The 18,101-nt window shown below is 37.2% G+C and overlaps 1 protein-coding gene across 2 annotated transcripts in view; it reads left to right on the top strand.

Annotated features, from left to right (window-relative positions):
- GABPA (GA binding protein transcription factor subunit alpha) overlaps positions 1 to 18,101 on the top strand; it is a 26,016-nt gene extending 7,915 nt beyond the window's left edge. For both annotated transcript variants that reach the window (XM_088157749.1, XM_088157750.1), the window contains exons 6-11: positions 3,204 to 3,449; positions 6,842 to 7,036; positions 7,863 to 7,919; positions 8,965 to 9,105; positions 10,428 to 10,620; positions 15,246 to 18,101. In XM_088157749.1, the coding sequence (XP_088013875.1) occupies positions 3,204 to 3,449; positions 6,842 to 7,036; positions 7,863 to 7,919; positions 8,965 to 9,105; positions 10,428 to 10,620; positions 15,246 to 15,474 (1,061 nt within the window). In that variant the 3' untranslated portion in view covers positions 15,475 to 18,101. The remainder of the gene's footprint in view (positions 1 to 3,203; positions 3,450 to 6,841; positions 7,037 to 7,862; positions 7,920 to 8,964; positions 9,106 to 10,427; positions 10,621 to 15,245) is intronic.

The following is an 18,101-nucleotide window of genomic DNA, read 5'->3' as shown; positions in this document are numbered from 1 at the left end:
AGGATCACTGTCTGTTGTCTGTTTTCTTTGGATGAGAAGTCAGAATACACCATTGTGTAAGAGAACCATTAACCAGTTGGATACAGATTTGTTGAGGCATAGCTTTCATTTGTATTATCTCGTATGACAGGATTTCCCCTTGTCAAATTCTGAGGAGCTAGCAGCTTCACTATTTTGCTTTATGTCCTAGTTTTCTGCTGTGCCCCCTCCATATGTCTTGAGTGGAAGGATAGCCACCACTCTTTAAAGACAACGTACATACTGGGCTGTGGGAACAGCTATGGGTGTTTATTTCTGTATTTTTAAACAGGGACAGGTTCGTACAGGAGTAGATTAGTTATCTATTTTGAGTTACATCAACAAAGCAAATGAGCAAAATTTGGGGAGCACTTTTTGTTTCCTTGTGGCTTTGTTGTAGATTAAACAGAGGAAAACTTTTCTGCTTTGTATTAACAGTCTTCAGTAAGACACAATTTGCATTTAGTGCTGAGTGTCAGGTGACTAGTGCTAGGTTTAGTTCTCAGTTCCCCATATGGGAACTTCCCATGGGAAGTGTACTATTACCTTTCTGCTTATAGATCCTTCAGGAAGCTACAATAACTGCTCTTAATTCATGCCCAGTAACTTCTAGTATTCAGTGCTCAGACTTCCATTTTCAAATTATGTGAGTAATGAATATCTTAACTGTCATCTTCCATGTTCTTCCTGCGTTTGGGTTTTTTCCCTTTAATGTGAAACTGAGGTTCATAATGGCATAGCACAAGGAGCTTCTTGATCCCTGCCCCCATCACACCTTCTCTCTCTCCCCACCTCCCAACTTAAAAGAAACACTTGAATATGAAGTGCTTCTGTGTCACTTTGGAACACTCCTCAGTGTTGTTCGTCAGGCCTCAATACTAAAGCAACTTAAATCTGTTTGTTGAAGGCATGTAAAATATGGCAGGGCAGAATATCAGAAAACAGCATGAATGTAAACAAAAGGAAGATATTTGGATCACTAATAGGAAAATGGATTTGTTACTCTTGACCACTGTACCCCTTTGGGCCAGATGGGAAAAAATGGCTTCTTACTTCATCCTCATATTTTACTTGCATGAATGAGGTTTTGAGAGATTCTCAGTTCACTTAGGTTTATTTTTCCCTAACTTGTGTAATGTATAGAATTCAGCTTGGAGTAATCAGTGATGCTAATCCTTGTGGTGGATTGGACTCTCTTATTTCTTGAAAGAAAATCTGCTCAAAATCAGTTCAAATGTTCTTCCAAATTTTGATCAGCTGGCTTTAAATTCAAAGACAACAGGTGAATACAGTTCTTCTGTAGTTGAACTTGAGTGTAGTTCTTTTATAATATTTCATTCTAAAGCAGATAAAATACCATTCCTATTTTTTATTTTACTAGTAAGACTCCTCGGGTGCTTTGCCTTGCCCTAGCTCATTTCCTCTGGTTGGAGGAATGGGAATCTGGAGCTGATTCTCTCTTATGCAGTAGGTAAAAGGAGAGATGTGAGGAGCGATGCAGACAAACCCAGGGAATTAATGCTGATCTAGTGTTGCAGTAAGTTAGATGGCAGCCTGTTAATTCACAGTTTTACTTACAAGATGTTTCCTGTACAGAGACCCATTGCTTTGATCTCCATGTTTGTATTGTGGATAAAGCACAAAGTTCTTTTGACATGTAGTTTTATGGCACACAGTGAATTATTTTGTTGAGCAATAGTATAAGACCTGTACCTCTCTAGAAGCTTTTTTCTTTACTTTCTCTTTTGAAGATCAAAAATAGAATCTTAACCCTTAGTGGCTTCCCTTACCCATTTTTGTATGATTTTGAAAGAAGCCTGTGTTGTGCATGTTAATTTTTCATGGCCTAGATAAAACACTCTCCTAAGTAAGGTATGTTTCCTTTTTCTTCATGTTTGCTTCTTCATCTAATCAACCACTTACTGGTTGTCAACATCTATTTTCACGTCCTTGATTTCACATTGCTGAGTTTTGTACTCTAGGGTCTTTGTAATATTTGTTCCCTTCCTAATATTTTTTCAATCTGAATGCCTTTTAAAATCTAGAGGAATACTTGTTTTTTCTTACTTGTGATACAGATATATACTCCATCTGTGTTCCCTTAAAAACTATGACTGGATTGTGGGTTTAGCATTTAAGGCTGTTACCTGCAGAACCATCTCATGCTGTGCTTTAATATAAATTAGACAGGAAGGATGCAAAGTAATATCTTTACACTACAAGATACTGAAGTTATTCTGGCCATATGATGTTCTGTGAGTCCTACTTTCATTAGCCTAACCATGGTCAAGGTTTTCCAACTCATGATAAAACAGAATTGTAAAGATTCTTTTTTAATGTGAAAATATGTTTGATAAAAATCTCATAAAATAAGTGTGGTTGTTGACATTATAATGAAAATTGTATGTCACAAAAATGGAAATAATTTTGAAAAATAATCTGTGCAATATCAGAACATTGGTGAGGTACCAGCTGGACAAAACACCTCGGAAGACAACAGAGAAAGTGGTGATACAAAGCATTAGTGAATGTGTTCTTTCTTGCTGCAGAATAGGTACAGAGATACCTTGTTAGCTCCATGATCTGGTATCTGAAATGACAGACATAAAGCCAAAACATGAATAGCTGATGAAGCCTAAATTGTGAAGAATTTTCTAGGTTTCTTTTAACTTGCTGTTTAACTCGCTGCCTGCTGCAGAGTACTGAAAGAAAATGTTAACTGCTTTGTGTTGACCCCAGAGATATTAGGGAAGTGTTGTAAAAACAGAAAGAAATGCCTTATGGTTGAAGTAAAGCTGGATACTTCTTCTGGGTCTTTTTGGAAGTTGCTTTTTCTATTTACTTTGGTGTTTTCTATTTGTTACATTTCTTACTAACCAAAATACTTTATGCTCACATGCTGAACATTCTGTTCAAGATCTGTGAAATAGATCACTTAAATAGAACAGGAAGCTGTAATACTTGAGGAAGAAGGAGGGACAGCTTTGTTACTCACCTTACTAAAGTACATGCTCTGTAATAGAGTATGTCATTGTAATTTAGGGCACTCGCAGAAATTTAATGACAGTTTTGTGTCCTGCTTCTTTCCTGTGTTTGCTAACCCTACTAATCAGAAAGATTTAAAATAGTGTTTTTGTCATATTTGCATTACTGTCTTTTAAGTTTTGTGTTATTTCCATCCTTAGGGATAGAGCCCAAGTTGAATATCCTGGAAATCGTGAAGCCTGTGGAGACTGTGGAGGTTGTGATTGATCCAGATGCTCATCATGCAGAGGCTGAAGCTCACCTTGTTGAGGAAGCTCAAGTGATAACCTTGGATGGAACAAAGCATATTGCAACAATTTCAGATGAAACCTCTGAGCAAGTGACACGATGGGCTGCAGCCCTGGAGGGCTACCGGAAGGAGCAGGAGCGCCTTGGAATACCTTATGGTAATAATGCACAGCTGTGGGTGTGCTCAGCTGGGGGCTGGGCTCTTGTGTTCTCTCTGGGACCTCAGAGAAGGAAACCTGTGCTATGGGTTAGTACAGTACAAATAATCTGCATAAGGGAATTGTAAAATCATGGAATGGCTTGGGTTGGAAGGGATCTTAAAGACCATCTGGTTCCAACCCCCTGCCATGGGCAAGAACAGCTTCCACTAGACCAGGTTGCTCCAAGCACCATCTAGCTTGGCCTTGGACACATCCAGGGATGGGGCGGCCACAGCTTCTCTGGGCACTGTGCCAGGGCCTCCCCACCCTCACAGGGAAGAATTTTTTCCTAGTACCTGAGCTAAAATCCAAGGAGAAATAAAATGAATGCTCATAAAGTTAAATGAGTGCTTTCGTGGTGTAACTACCTTGTCAACGCAGTTTTTAGAAAGCACTTTTCTTCCTGCCCTCTTTAAAAATGTGTGTGTTAGTGATAAAGCTCTTCAGGTGCATGTGGAATTGAACAGACTTGGTATTGGGGCATTGCCTGTAAAGTTGCTGAAACAAATTGGAGGATGCTGAATATTCTGTTAAATCAGATTTTGTATGGGAAGCTGTACTGGTGAAAGATGATTCAGAACTGAAAATATTCTAGATGATCATCTTATTTTGAGCTAATGTTGTTACTTTGCAGGTTGCTCCTTTAGTGTTAGATTAAAAAAAAAATCTCTCAATATCTGTTTAAGATTGAACTGGAATTGTGGGATCTAGACCTATATCAGGTTTGGGAGATTATCCAGCTGAATTGCTTCTTATGACTGGCAGAAATGCACTGTCAAGGCATATTCAGGAAGTTATTCTAAATGAGCAGACCTGTAGCTTTCCAATATTTTGAGCATATTTTTGATAACTAAAGCAATGGCTTTTCCATGTCTTTTTCATTTTCTCATTGGTAAGCACTTCAAAGATAGCTTTCCTCATGATATGTCTGTTGATAATCAGGGATTTGATGTGGAATGTTTGGAAAAAAAAGTGAGGGATTATCAGAAGCAGACTAATACTTTTCATCATGCTCTCACATTAATATTGGAAGAAAATTACTTAAACCAATGTTGTTCTGTTGAGTAATATTTTTAATAAACTTTAATAATATTGATACTTCAAGAAAACCCTATAACTCACAACTGTGGCTTTAGAAGTTTAATGATTTTTGGGCCATAGGAGTGCAGATTTTTCAGGAAAGTCATGTTAGTTCATTATGACAGACATCCGTGGATTATGAATAATGGTATGTTCTTGATATCAAAAAATATGCTAAATTACTCTCCTAGAAAGAGTAACATTTTAAATGTTTTCTGAGTAGACATTACAGGGACCTGGGCTGAAGTAAGGTGCCCCTAGGTTCTACATTATAATCCAAAATTATTTCTTGAATCTTTTCAGAAGACAGGATGTGTTAATGTTAGGAGTCAAGGCCAGTCAATAAATAATCGTCCAGAAAAGTAGTGGTTCATTGTCTTCATCCTTACAGGCTTCCCTGCTTTGCTGCAAATGGAAAACTAGCTTTTAGTAGGTCTTTAAAATGTTGTGGCTTTCTCTTTATGTTATGTTTTGGGTGGGGTTTGTTAGAGATTATAAATATTTTTCTGTTAAAAGTATTTCTGCTATTGGAATCCAAATATTTGGTACCTCGAAGGCGAGAAAATATTAATCGTTATGAGAAATAAAGACAGAAAACTGAACAGCAGAAAGCTTGGAAACCACAGAAGTGGTTAGAGAAAGTAATGATTTTTGTTTCCTTGCAGATTGTGTCTGTCAATGAGAACAAATTAGCAGCTTTTTGATGAAAGTTCGCTGCTTCTGATGTTTGGTAGATTAACCCCCTCGTGGTGTGTCTTTTGCCACAAGATTACATTGCACTGATTTAGGTAGCATTAGTTAAAAATGATACCATGTAGCTGTCCTTTGTTAACCAAAATTAAATATGTAGGTCCTAGATAAATGTTTATAGAAATAAAATAAAGAATTAAGAAAAATTAAGAAAATTAAGAATTAGAGAAAGCAAAGTACTCTAAGTTTTAAAATAAAAAATTGTCAAGGTGACATCTGCTTGGGATATCAGAATTTAAAAATACATAATTACTCTGCTCCAGTGAAAAGTAGATGTCCCTGCTTTAGTTTCTGGCTCTTACCTGTTGACATATTTTAATAGATTGTATACAACATTAACACCCCAAAACTTGATGCTCTGGCTGAAAAGGCCATGCAGAATCAATCACTTGCCTCCAGCAGGCCAATGTTCAGCCAGGCTCTATGCAAGGGATACTTCAAAAAAAGCTGATTCTCAAGTTTTATTGCTCAGTATTCCCTGTAGTGTGGAATATCCCTTTGGTCAGTTGGGGTCAGCTGTCCCCCCTCAATTTCGTGTGCACCCCCTGCCTCTTGCTGGGGTGGCTGAGTGAGAAACAGAGCAGACCTTGCATTGGAGTCCAGTAATCTGAGCGGGTTCTTTTGGATATTTCATGTGTGGAGGGTTTAATATTAAATATCAAATTTACTTGAAAATCACTGATATTACATGGGATTTCTGGTTTAGTAGCGTGATACAAGGTACATTAAAACCCAGCACAAAGGTAAGATATACTTAGATGAATACAGCAGTTGCAGAACATTGCACAATCCCAATCCAAACAAGATTCCTGCTACAAGTGTCTATAATATATTCACCATCACAAGGTTAGGTGTCCCTAATGGCCAGGAAGGAGAAGATGGGTTGCAGCCAACCTCAAGCCCATTGTTCTCTTCTAAATTCTCTTGCTAGTTTTGTGGTTTATGTTCTCTGTGTTGAGCTGAGCCACATCATCCTGGGCTCTGCAAGCACTGCTCAGCAGTAGACAAAACATCTCAGTCTGTTATTAACAGTGGTTTTGGTCACTAGCCTAAAGTACAACACAGTAGGGGCTTCTGGGAAGAAAATTAATCCATCCCAGACATATCCAGTGGTGGTTTGTGTCAGCAGAAGCTGAGATGATGTGAATGAGTTTAGAATGTAGTATTTTGTCATAATCACAAACTGATCAACATTATTGAAGAAGAGTATCCTTCTGTGAGAGAGAGTTCTCTTTTTTTGAAGCTAAAGACGTGTGGAAGAAGAAAATTCCCTTTTTTGTGTTTGAAATGTGTCAGGCATAGTAAAAAACTTTCTCTAAAAATAGTTCTTTCCATCACCCCACCAACCCACACCATTCCATCACCGTTTTAAACACAGTCACAACTTTCCGGGCAGATTTGGTCTCAGTAACTCTGCTTCTTGATGTTGTGCTTTTACTCTTATGGAAGTTATTATATAATCAAGAAGGAACCTTGCAGTGTATGATGAGGTGATTTGCAGTTTCATCCATCTTTTCCAGACCCAGTTCAGTGGTCGACAGACCAGGTGCTCCACTGGGTGGTGTGGGTGATGAAGGAGTTCAGCATGAGTGACATCGACCTCAACGCCCTCAGCATTCCTGGGCGGGACCTCTGCAACCTCAGCCAAGAAGATTTCTTCCAGCGTGTCCCACGGGGAGAAATCCTCTGGAGCCACCTGGAGCTTCTTCGAAAGTGTATGGCAGTTTGGTTTTGGTTTTTGGGTTTTTTTTTCACTTTTTTCTTGAACTGTGGAACCAATTATGAGCAGTCATTTTTTCTTTACTCAGTGTTGGCGGTAAAAATGAGGGTATCAATACAAATACAATACAAATATCAATACAAAAATGAGGGTATCAATACAAATAAGAGAACGTATTACAGTGTCTGCTGCCTTGAAACATTGTCTGCATACTAAACACTGCCTGTCTTTTATCAAACCTTATAACTGGTAGAAGATAGTGAATGATTATCCCACCTTTGCTTTTTTATAAAGTTTCATAGTTTGTGCACCTACTGAATTTGTTAGTTCTGTAATTAAATATTGATTGTGAGTTATTAAATGTACATTTCTGTGCCATATTGAAGTGTAGATTATTAAGCACGGGAGATAAAATCCTTAGCTGGTACACAACACAGCTGCTAAGTGATGCATTGCATGTGCATAATACAGTAACATAGGTGTGCATTTTGGATGTACCAGGCTTGGATGTAACTCACCAGACTAATAACTATTTCTGTCTTCATTTACATAATATTGGCGAAGGTTTTTAAGGATGGAGAATACATAAGGTAGTGGAAGTTTGCCATGTACACCCTTCTAAAAATTGAATGACAGATGTTAAATGTCTCCACTTGTAAGACCATGAACTGTACATGTCTCTTGCAGACTCATACCAAATTTTTATTTCTTTTCTCTGTGACATATTGAAATTTTTGATCTTCAGGTGACTTATTGTTTAAATATAAATTTAAATATAAAGGGTTAAATATAAAGCTGCTGGGTTTTTTTCTAATTTGTAGATGTGTTGGCTAGCCAAGAACACTCTGGAGAAATAGCAACTGTTACAATTGATCAGCGTAAGTACTTCTGTCAGCATTAATTCACATAATTCACTGTTTGCAGGTTTAGCACTGTACTGTGGTTCAGCAGTATGATAGTACAGCATCTAGAAAATCACTTGAGAGAGTATTTTTCCTTGGGGAAGGGAGGAGGATATATTTTAAACTTCAAAACATAGCGTTGAATTTCTCTGTATTTTGTTAGTGGCTGAAAGGTAGTGTTTGACCTGAACTATGGAAGTTTATAACTTTCATTTTGGATGGTAGATTTTCCACTTTCTTGAAATAAGCTGTGTAGGATACATATTTGAGGTTTTTAGTTGTTTCAGGGCTTTAGGTTATATATTGCATTAATGAATTGATCTATTTAAATATTAATTTCAAATAAAAAAGTGTTTCCAAAAAACTGAAGGGTTCTGTGGAAGTAATGACTTGCTTAGAAAACAACATTAGAAAGAATACATTAAAGTAACTTTCCAGTTATTTGAAGCTCATTCTTTCCGCTAAGTAGTGTCATCAATTATTAAAATACATAAATTTTCAGAAGACTTATAAGCATCTTATATGTTAAATAGCCAGACTGTTTATTACATCCTGTGGTTGTGTCTAGTTAAATCCAGCTTGAGTGGGTCATCAGCATCCTCCTACACCATTGAATTAGAAAGTGTTTGCTGTTTGAGTAGCAGGCATGGAGGTTGTGCAGTGATTGTAGAGAAAAGGGCATTAGGGCAGATCATGTGGGAACAGCATGAAGAAAACAAGGGCTTGAGAGAGTTTGGGATCTTTATGTGCAAGCATGTAATGCACATGATAATAAACTAAAGGTGGTGTTTTATTTGTAATGTGACACTTCTGCAGTGAGTCTAAAACTACAATTTTCATATAAGAGGTAAAAAGGTCTTTAAATTATTCTTAGCATTGTGACTTAATGCAGTGAGCTTTTTTATCAAAGGAAAAAAACCGAGCTTCTAGCTGTTATGATAATACAGGTAATAAATAAAATATGCCTATTTCTGTGCCAGCAATTTATAATTGATGTTCTGCAACATTCTCTGCTCTACAGCTGTGCAGATTATACCAGCGTCTGTACAGCCTGCTACCCCAACCACCATCAAAGTGATAAACAGCAGTGCAAAGGCAGCTAAAGTACAGAGAGCTCCAAGGATCTCTGGGGAAGACAGGAGTTCCCCTGGGAACAGAACAGGTATTGCATCCATTATTTGTACATGCTAATGCACTGAGCACTGACCCATTAATATGAATTACAGTTTGGTGAAACACTTCTTTGTAGCTCCAAATGTGAGGTTTGTAGGAGTCTGTGTGGTGTGAAGGGAGCCATGGGTACAAAAATCTGTTGTAAGCACAGGCAGCCCTGGCAGGTTGGTCAGCTCACACAAGCACCATGTCAATATGATGCTGGAATTTTTGCATCCTGCAGTAAATAAAAGGCATGAATTTCCCCATCACTTAACAGTCTGTCCTCTCAAAACACTGCATAGCATTTATTCAAGCTTTTAACTTCTTTTTATTTGCAGAAAGGGAGGAAAATAAACTCCATAATGTTAAATGTAGCCTAGCTGCTACTTGCACTGTCTGTTGTGCTCCTCTGTTTTTCCCCAATCTAGTGAGTTCGAAATTGATAAAGTTTCGTATTTCTTGTTTAGTTAAATGAATGCATGTCTGGAAAACTGCGCACTAAATTTGCAGTTTTGTTTTGGAATTACTGTCATTTGTACATTCTCTTTGATTATTAATTTATTTTTTCTTGCTGTCATTTTTGTTCTTCTTCTCTTTAACGTTGTGAATTTCTCTGTTAAATCCTTCCTTCTCTTCCTCCTTGAGTTTTTATTTGTTTTAGACTCTGTAAAGGCCTCTAATGACGTCCTTCAGAATTTTAAGGCCAAGGTAGTATTGGCTGACATTAGTGAGGAATACTCTGTGTTTCTCTCTTTAGTCGTCAGGTCTGCTCTTTGTATCTTGTTAAGAATTTAGGAATTTAACTGCCTGTACTTGAGTTAGAAAGAAATCTTAATGATTGGATGTGAAAGATGCTGCCTTGATGTGAGCTGAAGTTTGGGGGTTTCTTTTGTATTTCTCATATTTCATGGTGAAAATTTGAGACCAAATTTTTTTTTTTTTTTAAAAACAACTTCCATTACATATATATGTATGTGTGTGAAGAGGAATAAGCAGCTCTTGCTAAATCTGTTCTATTTTAAAGACAGATATGCATCTAAATGATTATGTTGGGAGATTGGGTTCTTTTAAGTTCTAGGGGAAGATTTATGTGAAATCTTGATTAATTTTTTTTCTGTATTCATCTTCTTTTAATAAAAATGGGTACTAATGACTTTGCAGGGAAATGCTTGCAAAAGAATCATTAGAAGGGATTAATTAATTGGAAATTTTCCTTCCATCGTATAGTCTATGCTGGTCTGCTTTAATGTGTTGGTTGCAAGTTTTTAGCCATGAGTGGAACATAAAAAGGACAAGTTGAAGTGAAACCTGTTATTCCTGTTTTAACAGGGAACAACGGCCAGATCCAGCTGTGGCAGTTTTTGTTAGAACTTCTCACTGACAAAGATGCTCGGGACTGTATTTCTTGGGTTGGTGATGAAGGAGAATTTAAATTGAATCAACCTGAACTGGTTGCACAGAAATGGGGACAGCGCAAGAACAAGCCCACGATGAACTATGAGAAGCTTAGTCGGGCCTTGAGGTGAGAAACTTGAGGAACTCAAGGGGTTTGATTTCCTTTCCTTTGGCTACCTTGGTTTTAATTAACATAATGCAAAACTTGCAGCTTTTTTGGTAAAGGCATAACCAAATCTTCTGAAGCTGGTCCTTGCAATGAGATCTGCTAGTCTTGGGGGAGAGGTATTTGCTGGGCTTTTTGCCTTTGTTTTGGTTTTTTTTTTTCATTTTTAAAGAAGCTAGTAGAATAACTTCCTGAAAATAGATTTTCTTTTTTCAAGATCTTTCATCTGTGTTGCTCACTTCCAGAAATACACCTCTTTTTTTATTTATCTTCAACATTTATGCTTTTAGTAGCATGCCAAACAATACTGATTATTGGTGAAAGATACAGAAATATGTGAATTGCTAACTTATTTTTATGTTCTGCTGTCTGTGTTCTTCTTGTTCTTCTTATGGAATAAAGTAGATACTTCTCTGTAATTGTTAGTGGTTTTCTGTATGTAAGAACCTTTTCTGACTTCAAATATTGTTTCATTTCATCGTTCTTATAGTGTGGCTCTAAAATTGAAAAATACAGTTGACAGCTGTGTTTCAGCAGTTGCAATTCTAACATCACAATGATCTGAAGAAATGGAAGTGTTTCAGCGTCTTCATTTCATTGTGATTTTGTAGTTTCACATTGATAAAAGGGACTTGTGTTATTGATTCACTGTGAGGTACTTGAGGAGGGGGAAGAATGCAAGTACCTGAAATTTACTTTTCCCTGATTATTTTAGTCTCTGGAATCATTTGAAAATTCATCCACGTTCTTTGAAATCATTGAGAATGAACTTCTGATTTCTTATTCTGATATCATTGAATATATTTCTCTTGATTTGTTTTCAAGAAAGATGTTTTTTGCCTAATCTTGCAAATTATTCAAGCAGAAATTCTTTTTGTATAAGTGAAGTTGCATTTGGATTGAGGTCTGTGTTTTACTACTAGCATTTTCATTTTTGGATACATTTTGTTTTCTTGGTTGGTTTTTCTTTAAGTAAACCCCTCTATCATTGTATAAAAATATCAACTTCTATTTGAAAATACATCTGTAAGAAATGATGGTAAAGTACCATATTCTGGCTTTCTTTACCCTTTTAGGGAGGATTTCATAAGCATTTGACAGGCATGAGATGCACAGCTAAACTATATAAACTATGTGCTTTTGTTTGTCTTAGAATTTCTTTAGGCACAGTATTGTAGATGCCAGAATTATTTTATGTGTTTGACAGACAAGTGGAAAAATGAATGAAAAAAAATATTCAGAATTATACTAGGTATTGAAAGATGCAACTTCTAAGAGTTCCTGAGCCTCAGTTCGCTAAAAGCAAGGAGGAGCCTTGGTAGATGGTTACTCTCATGCTTTTCCTTAGGTGTTAGGTTTCAGTCTGTTGGAGCCTGTTCCTGTTTTAGGTGGATCTTTAGTCCAGTCTTATATGGCTGCTCTTGCATTATTTATATATTAATTAGAATGTTAATTTTTTTCATAGGATCACAGACTCTCTTGGGTTGGAGGGGCTGCAGGAGGTTTCTGGTTGAATCTCCTGCCCAAAGCAGGACCTTTCCAGTACAGCTCTTTTCCAGCCTGTATTGTTCCAATACCATTTCCATGTTTCCAACCTCTGTATCTCTGAGTCTGTGTACTAAAGATATATGTGAAAACCTTCTGATACATAAAAATCATGTAAACCATGCTGATGTTTTCAGGTTTTGTCAATACCTCCACAGAAGTTGCCAAAGGCAGCTGAAGAACTTTGGAATAATGTTATTAGTGGGATATTAAGCACCAATTTGCATAAATCTCTGTTAGAAAAGTTTTGCATTTATATTTTAGTCACAGAATTACAGAAATCACATTCCTCAAACTGGTGTCATTTTGGCAGCTACATCAATATTGACATATTTTCTAACAGTTTTAATGTCTGAGGGGATATTTAATGCCTCTTGCTACTCCTGTGATAAACACTGTTGCCACGCTAAAGTTAGATAAATGATTATGTGCTTTGTTTACTAATGTATTGAAATCACTGTGTCAATTATTGATTGATACAGGAAATTATGTTGGTATTGTTGAGAAATATGCTGCCTCCTCTGCCCAGCTGTAGGAAAAGCAGGGATATAAAAATTAGGGCAGAGGGGAAGAAAGGGAAGAGCAGGTTTTTTTCGTTATACATATCTTGGTAAATGTTGTAAAAGTCCAGGTCTGTTTAGTTATCCAGCAGGGGAGTGAGACTTGAAGAAAAATAATTAATCTCCTGTATTCTTCTGAAACAAAGTTTCCGTGTGTCTTGAAACGTTCTAGTAACTTTGAGAACTTGCATGTGTATTTAATTTTATTTATTTTTAGCTTTCTATATTTTTGAGTAGGTAAATGCTGTAATTAGAAATGCATTCAACATGATATTGAAAATACCCTTTTGCCACATTGACTGATTTTAACTTGAGTGTTTTGAGCCTGAGATGTGGGAATCCTGCATGTTTTGGGCCTTCCTATAAACATGATCTAATTTCTTGTGGTCCTTTTCCTTTCTGATCATATCAGTTATGTGGACTAAATAATTCAAAGTGTATTCAGTTTTTTAGAACTTTTTTCTATAGCATTTTTTGAGACGGGAATGATTATATGGGATTGTACAATAAATGTACAGAGTTAACTGACTTTAAGAAAATGATGACCACTGCCACTTGACATATGCCATGGCCACATATGATAAACTTTGTTTTTCTGTGTGTGCTTCATATTGCCCCAAGTGAGCAGAGCTCAGGTTCTCTATGTCCTCTACCCTGTCATATTCAATATGAGAGTCTGCCCAGTGTTCCCACACACACAAGGGACACACCAGGTTATTGCTCATCCTTCCCCAATTCTGCCCAGTACTACAAGACTGCTTCAAAGCTGAACATAAATTATCATCCCACCCTCGTGGTTACAGAGTTCATTCAACCCACTGCACCTAAAGCTCAGTAAGAGGCTGAAAGTGCTGGACACCATTCCACAACAGTTCCTTCAGCTGGTGCTGAGATGTTTTGGAGGACAGGGCTGGCACGGAGAATTGCTGGGTGGAAGCTGTAGAATAGGATAGAATACAATACAATACAATACAATAGCCAAGAAATGTCGAGATGCAGAGAAGGAAACAGGAGCTGAGGGTGGCAGGTGGTACTTGATAGAGTGAGGAGAAGGACTGAAAAGGAAGCTTTTTAATAATTGTATGTCATAAATGCATGAGAGCTTTTAGCAAACAAACCACACTGTCTTTACCCCCAGTGCAATAATAAGCTGCTCTGACACTTCCTGTACTCCATGACAGACCTCTGTGGCTTCTTGCACGATCTCAGTAACCAACATTGTTTTCTACACAGCCTGTCTCTCATCTGTCTTTGGTCCTGCTGCTTAGGCTCTGACCCTCAAAAGTAAGAAACTAAAAGGCTTTTTTTTTCCAGAACTTGAGATGTCTGAAGAATGTGCTTGGATTCTTAGTTACTTACCTCTTTTCCCCTAGACCTGAAAGTCAGAAGTTTGTCTTTTAATTGGCTAAATTTTGCTAGTGAACAAAAATCATCTTTGCTTTATGAACATGTCGCAGGATTGAGTTTTAGATAGTCAAGAAATCTGTCTTTATTTGTTCTACATTTGGGTGATGGTTTTGAGGAAATTATATTGTATGAGTTGTGTTGGTTGAGTTTTTATCATTTTCCAAATTTATCACAAGTTTGTCAAGCTCATCAAATCCAACTTACATCCCAGTCACTTAAGTTTCCTTAATGAGAAGTGTGATACACATTCTATTAAAGGTAGTGAGAGAACAGCAACAAAACTACAAAATTCTAATTTCTGTTTTATTGGTGTGACCTAAACTGAATCTGGAGTGGAGGGGGGTATGTAGACCTTGTTATCTCACTATATTTCTGCCCAATCTGATAATTCTTTTGTCACACAATATAAAAGGTATTTATAGTTAGAGAACTCACCTTTAGTTGTAAATAAAGGCAAGGATTTAGTTTTGACAGTATATGAATTATAACAAAAAAACATGAAACAACAACAAAAAAAAAAACCAACAAGAACAAAACAAAAAAAAAATCTAAACCAACAAAACCCCCAAAAATCCAACCCATGCCTTTATAGTTTTATTTCCATCTTTGAAGATAGTATGGAGAGAATACCTGCTTTCATATCATAGAAGCTGCTTGGTAATTTTCAGCTTGTTTCCAGCATTAATTTTTTTCTTCAGGAAAGCAAAGCAAAGGACAATAATACGGGGAAAGACAATATTTTCTTATTAAGTCAAAGCACTATATATAAGATATCTTCTCTGCCAAGCTGTTTTTAAACTGCTCTAGGACTTATTCCTGGACTGGTGCTTCCAGTGGCCTATAAAATAATTACTGTATTTTGTTTCTCCTTAATATACCAAGACACAGAGACAATTTTCAACACTTTCCTTTTCTCGTATAAGAAAATGCCTAAACAGTGTCTATATATGAAATTATAAGAATCTCAATGAGAAAAAGAATAATATTTTAGCCTCTGGTGACCTTAAGTAATTAATGGACGCGTATGAAAATTACAGATGCTAAAATTCTCTGTTGCTGATTTCTATTTTGCAGGTATTACTATGATGGAGACATGATCTGCAAGGTGCAAGGCAAGAGGTTTGTGTACAAATTTGTGTGTGACTTGAAGACCCTGATTGGGTACAGCGCAGCAGAGCTGAACCGCTTGGTCACGGAGTGCGAGCAGAAGAAACTGGCCAAGATGCAGCTCCATGGCATTGCACAGCCAGTTACAGCAGTGGCACTGGCTACAGCATCCCTGCAAGCAGAGAAAGATAATTAAGCACTGGGACCTGTAAGTGGGAGCCTGAGGCCTTTCCTCTATAACCAGAGCAGTTGGTGCTCTTACCTTTATCAGAATTGGAAACGACTTTTGTTTCTTGACCGTACATTACGGAGCATGAGTTTCTATAAAGAACTCAGACTCGCATCAGTTTGGATCTTTCAACAGCATATATTTTAATGTAAGTAAAGGGATCACCCCAACTTCTGCAGCTAGGGAGAGGTGGAGCCACTCAGCACTGTGACCACGGTTGTGCAAAGTAATTTCTGCAACACTTAACAAAAATGAACTCCCTGTAGTCCCCAGGCTGATCAGTTGTGTGAATGCAGCCTTTTCCAGTCTTTTGTTCTCTGCTGAACTACCAAATGGCATTTGATGCTTTCAAAGTTTACAATATATTCGTAATTCTGTTAATCAAGTGGAGCTGAAAGACATGTTAAATGTTACAAAGCATCAAGTCTTCTTAAAGTCGCTTCTGTGTTTAAAAGCAAAGGAAACTTAAGACTAGACTTAACTGGAGATCCGTGCTAAAGAAGGAGATCCAGGTTTAGATATGGCTTAGGTGAAAAGCCAATTATGAGTATTTCATTGTAATATACACATAATATAGATATATGAGGGCAAATACCTGTTTTGAAATACATACTTGGTGTTAGCCATTTCGCAGAAGGCAAAGGCGAACTTCTTCCCCCACTGCCATCCCCCATCAGGTAATTAAAAAACTTGAAAAAGCAGCCCTCACCCAAAGAGTAGATTGTTCTGGTGGGGAGTATTAATGCTGTGTTCTGCAAGGTGCTTATACCTGCATGGTAGTCAACCTTAGTATCCGAAGACTTAAGTTAATCACAATCAGTAGTCCCTGGTTAGGAAGAGAAAGCAAATTTGGAAATAGTTTGACAGAGAACTGATGTTTAATTTCCCAATCATTGTACAGTCTAACATATATTAATTACAAAGAGGTACTTTTTATTTGAACTTCAAGTGATATTTTTGAAGTTTCATAAGCCAAATGCATGCTCCAGAGCTGGGTGCAATTTGAAGTCTGGACAAGGAGTAAGAAATAGTTGGGATGTATCCTGAATTCTGAGCTACTCAGTGCTTCTTGCAAACTTACACATGCAGTAAAAGGTAGGCTTCAGCTTTTGAGTTTCCATACTGGTTCCTGTTAGACTCCTTCTTTTGATGTATGAGAACAGTATGATTTGGGGGTTGCTTTTGCCTCTTCATGTTAATAAACAGCATAATTACTATGTCACCATTGATGCTCACCAACTTCTCATAAATTAAACCCCCTCTGGTAACGCTTATCAATTACAAGGGAAGACTGTTAATTCTCTTAGAGATTGAGCTACTCTTAAACATTAAATCCAAAGTCCTTGAACAGTGAGGTTCTGAACATAAAGTGTGTTTGTGCTGAGCAGCGAGAGCACTGGGCTGTTGCTCTTGAGCTGAGCAGGAATGGTTACACTTGTAGGCAGCAGGCAGAGAATACAAAGACTTGTGTGTATCCTAAAGACGTGTTGAGGGCATGGTGGATGCTCATCTGCATATAGTTTTTGCTTGACTAGAAGTCTTGCATATAGTTCTAACTTGTGTTTTTTCATCATTGACATGATTATAAAAATCAAAGTTTTTTTGCTGGATTCTTTAGGTAACTCTTACTGTTGCTTTCATCCTTGAGTTCTTACAGCACTTCATCTGCTGAGCATGCTGATGTCATTTTGCTTGTAAAAAAAATTGTAAGCCCTGAGCGAAAAATGTAAATATATCTGTCATGAAAGGTCAACATCACCCCTTTTCTTGCTGTTACAGTTGATGTCACTGATTGGCAAGTGTTGGAGGTGGCTTGTGCAGGAGATGCAGGTTTGCTTACCAAGAATTATGTGAAGTTGGTATTTGAGGACAGCAGCTCTGCATGTAACAACATTCCATGGCTAAACACAAGTCCAGTACAAGTCACTGGTTTTAATTAGCAGAGTTCTTGAGAGGCCTTATTAGTTAAAATACAGGATAAAAAGAAAAGAAGCTTAAGATACCAGCTTGCTAGATCAAACTGGTCTGTGGGTAAACACGGAGCAAAACTGAAAAGTATCAATCCTTTATTCCCCTGCCTTGTTACATGGTAAGTCCCATGGGGGAAACTTCTGCTCCCACCCTTTGTGGCTACATCCTGTTGTTGCTTTGCAGCCTTTCAGTAGGAGTGATGGTCCTTGGGGTTCTTTGTTCTGGCTCCATCTGCTTTTCCACTGTGTTCTAATTAGTACAGAAAGAACCTTTCAAGTGGTATAAAATTACTATCACGCTCTCTGTAGTTGAAGGAGAGATCTGTGACTAACTTGATGTCTTCAGTAAAATAAAAGATGTAGAATATATTGTCAAAGGATTTTCTGTTGCTGCCAGAAGGAAAACATAGAATATTCCCAATTTTTGTAAAACAGAAGGGTTTTTGCATACTTTTTACTCTTTAAATAAAGACACTTATACTCTGCTAATAATTACATAATTCTTTTGTGGTTTGCTTTTTTTTTTTGTAATTTTACATTAAACAATTATTTTCTATTTTTACTCTGATAAAATATTTGTGCATAAAATGTCAATATAGTAAAATAAAAATGTTATACAGCTAA

This window comes from Sturnus vulgaris, chromosome 2, assembly GCF_052056855.1.
Source record: "Sturnus vulgaris isolate bStuVul1 chromosome 2, bStuVul1.hap1, whole genome shotgun sequence".
Lineage (NCBI taxonomy): Eukaryota > Metazoa > Chordata > Aves > Passeriformes > Sturnidae > Sturnus > Sturnus vulgaris.
Note: the sequence above shows the minus strand (reverse complement) of the source record. Positions and strands in the feature narration are given on the sequence as shown.